A 9,726-nucleotide genomic window follows, 5' to 3' on the forward strand; every position below is an offset into this window, starting at 1 on the left:
CCCCCCGTAATTCGCACACTGAATAGCCTGGGTGCCAGCCAAATTTAGCCCGCCCACAAACAAATTTGGTCGGGAAGTTGGCGCTTGGGTTGAATTCATTTTCAACAAACAACATACTACGTTGCTCTGATTGGTTGTAGGTCTATCCAATTGAGTGAAGAGGCATTTTTCTGGGTTCGGTTGAAACCATACTCACAGCCCAACGGAGCGGTATCAGACTCATATTCTGACTAGAATTATGAGTACGACAACGTCAGGCTACACACTGAATTTGACACTGGCTCTCTGGGGTGAACATGTCAATCCTACTAGGGAGGGGGAACAGTTGCTTAGCAACGGTACACATGTATGACACCAGTTGTGGAAAAACAGGAGTTTACTCGACTAGCTAGCACACATTTTCGTTTGTGTTCTTCCAGTGTACAGTAGTGCATTATGATTTAATTTTAACTAGAAGGCGAGAACTTTTAGAATGCTTTTCAGCTGAAGCTACTGTAGATTCATATCTAGCTAGACGACTAGCACTATTTATTAGTAGCATCTAGAGCTAACTGTGTGGTTGCCTACACACATAGAGCAAGGCTAGTTATTCAAGGACGACAGTACGTGGTGAAAAGAAAAATGTCCACCAGCAAGGAACAAGCTGCTATCAGTAAAATAATGAGTTTCCTTCAAGAATGGGATCATGGCAATAAGATCGTGCGAAGCCGCATGCTCAATGCGTTTCTGACACAAAACACGGGAAAGACATGTCCTGAATTGGAAGTGGAGTTTGCACAAGTAGCCAGCCTCTTTTTGGCTCGGTTGACCGCTTGGATGAGGCTGACGTATCCTTTCAGATACTTAGTTGACAATAATGTTATTTAGAGAAATGAAGGCTTTATTAGACTAGTCCTTCACATTAACTCACACAGATACATGTTTGGGACATGCTTAGGTCTGCAATTGAAAGCAGTTGGCGTCTTCCTATCTGCATCAAGCAAGTGAGTGAGGATACACTGTTGGTTGCAAACCATAAAGCATAGTTGTTACTGTACTGTGTCCTTTCTCTTGCATCCTACAGTCATCGATATCTCATAGAATTTCTGGAAGTTGGAGGTGTTCTAACTCTCCTAGAGATCTTAGGCCAGAACCAGACCAAGGAAGAGGACAGGACAGAGGCCCTCTCTCTGCTTCAAATTATCTCAAATGCTGGACGCAAGTACAAGGAGCTCATCTGCGAAAGCCACGGTAGGCTATAGGCCGATATCCATTAAAAAACGTTTAGTGTGACAAATGGGGTTGTTCCATTTAGTTTGGACTCATAACAGAACAATTTCCCTCACATGATCAATAAAGTATATATGTCTATCATGTGTAGGGTTGTAAAAGGGTATAGTTTTGAGTTTGAGTTTTTTGTCACAAGAATATAGACTTTAGCTTGATTTAGCATTCTCACTTGTTAATATGTGATCACATGTATTATCATCCATTCTAAATGTTACAGGCCTGTTTGTTCAAACCATTACAAATTATTGATACCTTCATATGAAAATACAGAATGTTCAAAATTCCTAATTAATTTGTATGAATCAGTATAAAGAATTCCATCATTTTGCAACTCTAATCATGTGTCCTCTCCTCTGCCATGTGTCTTGTAGGTGTGAGAGCAATAGCAGAGTGCCTTGCAAAGTCAAAGACGGAGGAGACCCAAGAGGCAGCTCAGGCTGTGTTAGAGTCACTGGCCCATGGGAACCCCAAATACCAGAACCAGGTCTATAGGGGACTGATTGCACTTCTTCCCTGTACATCACCAAAAGCCCAACAGCTTGTCTTACAAACCCTCCGCATAGTGCAGGTATAACAACCATATTCCCCCCCCCCCCCATTTTTTTGTTGTTGTTTTGTTTTTTGAAGCCAATGACAGTGATTATAATTCATTAATGGTTTCAACAGGCTATTGTAAAGTCATCCCATCCCAGCATTGTAGAACCTTTGCTCAATATGCTCAGGTCTCTGCATCTAGAAGTACAGCATGAAGGTAAGTTCTACACAGCTCTAGAAACAGGCATACCTTCTTTCTCTCACTCTCAGATTGCATTAATTAATGCATTAATGTCATCATTCTTCAGGGAGTTACAGATGTAAGGACTGTATTTCAACTAAATGATGTGATAATTTGATAGGGCAATTAAATGTGACAAACTGGACCAGAAATAACTTGACATACAACTTTCCCCATCTTTCTCCAGCTATTGAGCTGATCATAGATCTGTGTCAGTATAAAGTCAGGCCATTGCTGCTTAGGGGTCTGGTAGCTCTGCAGAAACCTGCCAAGGAGAGAGTACAGAAGCACAAGATCCTGGAAGGTACCACGCCCCAAGAGGACAAAGTATTAGATGGATGGTAGAAAACAAGCTATATACTGTACCAGTTCTGTATTATGTACGTATAATTTTGATGAACACTCTTTCAGACCCGGAAATGACCAAAATGACTGAATCTCTACCAGTGTTTGTTCAACAAGCAGCTGCAGCCAAAGCTGTAAGGTAAACAGAATTCTTATATACATTCCCTTGCTAAGTATTCACCCCGTTTCAAACAATTCACTGTGTTGATCCTAATAAATACAAATGTATTACCAATTAGTACCATCTACACACAATAACTCATATTAGTAAAGTAAAGGAATAAAAAAAAGATGTATGGTAGTGTATTTGTAAAACGTACTGAAATATCTTTGGACAAAAGCGTCTGCTAAATGCATAAATGTAAATGTAAATATAATTTGCATTAGCATTCACAGCTACAATAATGCACACAATATTCATTACTTTGGGACAGTATGGAATACTTAACTTGCCTTAATGACTGCCAGGCATCAAGGTTCTGAGAAACCAGCATCAAACCATTACACTACTGCCACAGAGCTATTTGGTTGTTATGGAACACTAGTATTCCAACAAGTTTTTCATACTGCCCCAGAGTAAATAGTCACAGAGGTACACTGCTGAATTATATAAATTACAAACTGAATTGGACAGTTTAAATGGTTTTACAACATTGACCTGTTTTCTGTTCTATTTGTTAAAGGTTGCTTGCTCAGGGGAGTCAGGAGCTCTCCCGGGAGCTATTGTCTCTCAGAGTGGTACATAACCTACTGTACACCATGGGTAACCAGGAACACGCAGACGCCCAGAGACAAGCTAGCCTGGCTCTTGAGGTGTGTTTGCACACACATTACACACCCTTTTTAGGATTGCATAGAAAATAAATAAAATGTGTCTCTTCTCTGCCTGCAGCACTTTGTCCGTACATACCCGATTGTGGAGGAGCACGTGCGCAGAGCCATGGGGACTGATTTGTTCACAGCCTTCATGGTAAGATCAAATTGTGCAAACCTTTTGCTGATTTCTAATTTAATTCAGGTCAGACATTGTTTAGGGGTCTTCCGAGAGCAGGAACCCTATTATTATAGATAACATAGGTATAGATCACAGTTCCGTGTTGTTGCTAGAGAATACTTTTCTTGCCTTTAGAAATTCCTTGCAACAACCCGTAAAAGGTTTAGCACCTAAGCCCCCTCAATATTTCTGTCTTATGTTCCAGAAATTCAGGAGAGAAGGCCAAGCTAAAAACCTTACATGAGACAGTTTACACATTCAGTGACTGTTGATCTATTAGTGTTTCAATGTTTGATAAAGCATCTTTCCATATTCCATACCACCGGTAACAGAGATATGAAGGCCATGCACGTTAATATAGTTCTGCAAATAGATGGTCTAAATAGTAATATTTGACACAATAGTGAAAAGGCGCCGTTGCAGCATTCCGTATTTTCCGCTAGGAGCCCAAAACGTTTTATATATATACTGTATATTCTTTTTTACAGTTTTTGTTTTCTTGCATATTACAAAAGTTAAGGTGTTGAAAAAGTCACTCAATATAGTAAACAACATGTTTAGGATCACTAAATACTCATAATTTGTTCTTGTTTAGCTAAGCTTCCAGTTGAGTTGTGGGTGCGTCCAGAGTGGGCGCGTCCAACTGTGATTTGATTTGCATCACGGTTCAGCCGGTTTTCCCTAGGCTACTTATAGCGCGGACAGGGGATCAATTGTCCCTTAATGGTCTCTAGATGGCCTTCTTGCATGCATCCAAGGCAAGGTCGGAAACTGAACTGGCTTTTGTCAATCTGTCATTCACTTTCATGTTGATAGTCGGTGGCTATTTCATTAGAATGTTTGTTGTCTAGCCCTTCAATTATTCATCAAAATGTAATTTATTATAAAGGATGTCACAGACGTTGCGGGTTAGACTGCAGTTGGTCTGTAAATGTGTAGCCCAAAATTATCAACATTCTATTGTTGGCTGCAGTGGAGGCTCGTTAGGGGAGGAAGAGGATTATCATCCTCCTCAGTGACATTTAATACAAATATAAATGTTGAAACTTCTAAAAATGTTAGACATTTTAGATAAAACTATACTAAATACATGAATGTCACTGATTTTTTTTATACACAATCTTTAACTGAAGGTCTACAGTAACTCAACAGCACTGTCGGTGATAGAACTATGGTACATCCAGAGGACAGCTAGCCTCCGTCCTCCTCTGGCTGCATTGACTTCAATACAAAACCTAGCGGCTGGTGGGCCAAACCCCCTGTCCATAGACATGCATGGTATTTAATACTACTCCCACCAATCAAAGCTTTTGCAGTATGAACTGACATGCTCTTCATCCAATCATAAAATAATATCCAGAGAGCATTTTTGGAGGGCAAAGACTCTTCAATTGCTCTGGGGTGTTCTCTGCTTTGGGGTACTATACTGCTAGCTTAGGAACATCGGCATCACAAAAGTAGAGAGCATATAAATGCCGACATAAGATTCAAGCTTCTGTGGAAAAACCGCATTGATCAAATTTGGCTACATGGTGATTGTGTTTCCCCTACCAAAACGACCTTCCGCCCTTATAGGTACCGTATTTCTTCGATTAAACGCCGCAGCGTTTATTACACAATGATCACCTTTGGTGCGCCGTTTATTTAAGGGCGGCGTTTATTCGAGGGCGGCGTATATTTAATAACGGAGATTTAGTGAATTGTAGCTGCAGTGCGGCCATAGACAAACAAAGAATAGACAAGGAGGTCAAACCCAAAGTGTAGTTAAAATCGAAGCCGCGCGTGTCTACATTGTGTAGAAATCTGAACAACATGCCGAAACATTCTTACACTTTAGCTTTCAAACAGAAAGCTGTGCAGAAAGCACTCACCAGCAGCAACAGATCTGTAGCACAAAAGCGGCGAGTGGTGAAGTCAGCTACCTCACTATATTGTACATGTAATTGTCGCAATTACATTATAATAATGTATCATTTGTTTTCAACCAATGTCATAATTTAGAATTATATAATTGCTTTCAGTATTATTAAGTGACTGTATTTGGTAAGAGTAAAGCGCCTTTATTTTGAAGGCCTTTTGGGGCGAGTGAGAGTCGACAAGCTAACAGCAAGTGAAGCACGGACAATTTAATGCTGCGATAAAAGTTTAAAGATCCTGTAAAGTGGAATTAAAAACGAGTTTCAAGTTCACCACACCACAGAATAATGTGTTATTAACTATCCAAATTCGAATGAAAAAAAAACACAGACAAGTATGTTAAATTAGGCTTTGAAATCGTAAGAAAATCATCAGTCTTCTCTGTTCGAGATTGGGGGGGCGTGTCGCCTGAAGGAGCTGAAGCTCGGCCCCCTCGCTGGAAGGCGCCACCTCTCTCAAGTAAGCTACCTACGACCCAGATAATGGACGCTACGTCAAGCCAAACAAAACAGTAGAATTAGAATGTATTTGTTCAATGAGTGAAACATACAGATGCATATAAATGAAATATTCCCCTGCGCTGTAACACAGGAGTAAACATTTACAGAGACAGCAGACAGTGAGCTCTCCAACTATTTTTAGCACATTAGCTACCATTTCACCAAAATACCATCATTCTACACTGAGTATATCAAGTTAGCGGTTTGCACTAATTATAGCAGAGATACCTCTGGAAAAGTTATCTAGTATAATTATAACAAACACACAGAACTGAGTGCTCAACTGCTGGCGGCGGTGGATGGTCCAGGTGCGACCGGAGGATGAACGGCCGGTGGGGCGATGCTCAGTACGGCTCCGCGCTGCAAGAGAAGCCGTGTGTTGGTGAACCCTGTCTGTCTCTGGTCCATGTTAAAACTGTCCGCCGTGAAATGGTAAGTGGCGCAGAGGCGGCTGTTGGAGTTTATCCGAAGCTTTCCATGAGCGTGGCTCTTCACAAAATCTATCCACCTATTTTTCCTTTCATTATCAACAGGGAACTTAAATGGTGTTGCAGCGCAGCTGGAGTTCTTGCATCCAGGGAAGATGCAGTTGCGGGTGGTGGGAGACATCCTGAAGCTAGCTAGCTAGCTAGCTGATGTAATCTACAATAACAGTACAGCAGGAGGAGCCATTCAGTGATCTGACGTAGCTGGGGCTAAATGACATAGATAGGGCATTTTTTGGCTCCGCCCATTAAAACCTGATCTGTAAACGGAAGAGAAACTGTTCTTCGGTTTAACTCCACATTTCAGTGCGACAAAGTTTTAGCGCTTTGCACATGCTTTCAGGAACTCATTTCACACGTATATAATGTAGTTAGAAGCAAAACATGGAATTTACTTTACAGGATCATTAAGAAAGTTCCTAAGAGAAATCTACGTGTGATTCATGACGTGTTCTTAAACAGCAGAATTGTTCGCAGGTGTGTTCTTAGAATGATGAATCCCAATATTTCGTAAGTTGAAAGCTCGTGCCCCGTTGCTCCTATTTAGCATAGGTAAACGCCCCGTTAATTCCCATAAAAGGGCATGATATGGCAGGGCCGTGTGCACACTCAGAGAAATGTCAAAACGACGTTGTAAAGACGGTGGAGGCCTCGACAAAAGACAGAAAAACTTGAATAATTCTGAAGTGGAGGTACAGCTGCAAGAAGTTAGCGACAAACAACACATCATATTTAATAGCGTCAGCTGTGGATACAAAGCCGTAAATAAAACCGATGCATGGAATGCAATTACTCATGCAGTGAACGCTGTATCTGGAGAAGTGCGCAGAACTGATGAAGTGAAATAAAATGGTTTAACTTTAATCTGAATTCTTAAGCAAAAAAACATATTTCAAAACATAGCCTAGAAGACAGTTGACTGTTACAAAATATCCATGAGGACTGCTCTTGGTAGCCTAAAGCATCCCAACAGGTACTCGTCACTCTGCAAATAAATCGGTATGGTCACGGAAGATGTGTTCTCTCCTCAGGGGACGATCAGCAAAATTTTGCAGGAGCAATAAACACGCCATTGTGTGATGTTGTCTTAGTGTGCGGAATAAGACTACTTTGGGCCTATAAATACAGTGATAAGTCACTTATTATTGGATGGCAAGGTTCACCTTAACATAATTGATGTGAATTGAAGGCAAAGCAAGGCAAGTTAATTTAAATAGGCCTAGCACAATTCATACACTATGGCAATTCAAAGTGCTTTAGAAATGAGCAGAAGTGTAAGTGTAGTGTAGTGTGTATTTATTAAAACAAACATTTAATTATGTGTAATATCATAAAAAATATTAGTTGCAAGATTATAAAGGAGAAAAAATATTCAATTTTAAATTAGAACGGACAAAAACGGTATAACTACTTATTTTGCGCAAACATGTCAGCTCTCAATTGTGCGTAAGAGTGCTCTTGGGTGTGCGTACATTCTGTTCTTACCTAAGAACAAATCCCAAATAAGAAATCATTGGTGAATGCCAGAATCTTTGTGAAAAATGCGTAAGTGGGGTTTAAGAGCAAATTTGTTCTTAAGAACATTTGGTGAATGAGGCCCAATGCTCTTAAGACAGTGGAGATGGTTGTGGACTTCAGGAAGAATACAGCCCCACTCACCCCCATCACCCTGTGAGACTCCCCAGTCAACACAGTGGAGTCCTTCCGCTTCCTGGGCACTATTCTCTCCCAGGACCTCAAGTGGGAACTGAACATCAGCTCCCTCACCAAGAAAGCACAACAGAGGATGTACTTCCAATGCAGCTGAAGAAATTCAACCTGCCAAAGACAATGATGGTGCACTTCTACACAGCCATCATTGAGTTCATCCTCACCTCCTCCATCACGATCTGGTACACTGCTGCCACTGCCAAGGACAAGAGCAGACTGCAGTGTATCATCCGCGCTGCTAAGAAGGTGATTGGCTGCAATCTGCCTACCCTCGAGGACCTGCACACCTCGAGGACCCTGAGGCGAGCGAGGAAGGGGGAATTTGTCTGCTCGAGCATTCCAGATTTACCAAAATTCACATAGGCGTATTGTCTTCAACTATTTTCTGATTTCAGTATGACACATCAGTTGAAAGTTTACGATCTGCACTTTTAGAATCTGAAATGACCTTAGCCGACATTGGTGCCTTTTCATCAGATCGTGTTACATATAGACTCTAACTATGGTAGATCCAAAACATGTTTCGATAGTAAAATACAAACTGTACATGTATAGATGCTTTATCAAAGACATGCTGTGTTCACATTGGATGGCCGAGACCTTTGGCTGTGTTGGCCCTATTTCTGCTTTACCTTCACCTTTGCCAGTACAATGTTACTATGCTCAGTAGGACCACAGTCATTGTGGACCATCTCTTTTAGTGTTTGGCCTTGTTTTATGTTGTTTATAGCTCACAGCTGAAACTCTTTACATGAAGATGGATGAAATCCAAGCGGATATACTTTTATCAAATAAAGTCAACATATCAGAAGGTAAGGAAATGCACAGTAGTGTTTTTCTTTCTTTTTAGTTTTGGTGAGAATCGTTGTTGTAATGGAATTTTATTCTGGTACTTTGTATTTGACTAATATTGTGTTTAATTATGTTTTTTTCAGCGTCAGAGCATCGTAACTCAGAGAGCTGAACAAAACAGAACGCAAGCATCAGTGTCTTTTTTATAATGAAGCTGAAAGCTGAAAGTCAATAAAAACACATTTCACAATTTTCTCCCGTAAGAGGACATTCCGACTGGATATAATCAGACATTCCACCTCTCCTGGAAGTTCCGCAAGTCTCCCTAGTTTTGATACTGGCTCCTTGACACCAGCAAATTATGCTATACACAATAGCCCGGGTGGAAACAATGTATTCAGAGGGTGTGAGAGAGAGACATAGAGAGCAAGTGATAGACTGTGGTAGCAGTAGCCATGGTCATAATTTGAATCATAAAAGCATAATCATGTGTCGATTGGACTGTTTATTAAAAAGTATATGAGGTCAGATTGAAGTCAACCTAGTCTCAAGGCCACACTGAGAGAAAGAATGTATGCCGGGGGTTGAACTGTTTTGGGAACTATGTTCTTGACTTTGTGACTTGTTGTCATCCTTGCTCCTCTGGTGCATTGGGTGGACAGCACTCCAGGTTTACATACCAACGTACTGTGAAAACACTATTCCGTTCCCTACGCGCATTATACTGTTCACCAATTACTGTGGTGTCTTTTATGAACTTTTAAAAATAAACTTTTATGATATTTTTCACTGACATGGAGATAACAAGGCTAACAAAATACTTGGAATTGTCATCACCCATGTTCATGTGTGTTAACTTAGCATGCTTGCCTGGTGCCCATTGCATCAGTATTATCAAGATAGGGCTCTAACCTGCAGAAAGCTTATTCCAATGAAAAA

The 9,726-nt window shown here is 40.7% G+C and overlaps 1 protein-coding gene across 1 annotated transcript; it reads left to right on the forward strand.

The window, feature by feature from the left end:
• Positions 1-293: 293 nt before the first annotated feature.
• On the forward strand, positions 294-9,608 carry armh1 (armadillo like helical domain containing 1). The gene is made up of 11 exons (XM_062452400.1): positions 294-827; positions 915-983; positions 1,064-1,230; positions 1,641-1,837; positions 1,936-2,020; positions 2,232-2,348; positions 2,456-2,528; positions 3,073-3,202; positions 3,282-3,359; positions 8,726-8,807; positions 8,931-9,608. The coding sequence occupies exons 1-11, from the start codon at positions 622-624 to the stop codon at positions 8,957-8,959; spliced, it is 1,233 nt and encodes a 410-aa protein (XP_062308384.1). The 5' UTR covers positions 294-621; the 3' UTR covers positions 8,960-9,608.
• The last annotated feature ends 118 nt before the right edge of the window (positions 9,609-9,726 follow it).

This window comes from Osmerus eperlanus, chromosome 26 (genome assembly GCF_963692335.1).
Source record: "Osmerus eperlanus chromosome 26, fOsmEpe2.1, whole genome shotgun sequence".
Taxonomy (NCBI): Eukaryota; Metazoa; Chordata; class Actinopteri; order Osmeriformes; family Osmeridae; genus Osmerus; species Osmerus eperlanus.

Excerpts from the sequence above, each read along its gene's own strand:
- armh1 (XM_062452400.1), top strand. The coding sequence starts at position 622 with ATGTCCACCAGCAAGGAACAAGCTGCTATCAGTAAAATAATGAGTTTC. Across the intron at positions 1,231-1,640 it reads GCTCATCTGCGAAAGCCACG|GTGTGAGAGCAATAGCAGAG; the intron begins GTAGGCTATAGG and ends TGTGTCTTGTAG. Across the intron at positions 3,360-8,725 it reads ATTTGTTCACAGCCTTCATG|CTCACAGCTGAAACTCTTTA; the intron begins GTAAGATCAAAT and ends TGTTGTTTATAG.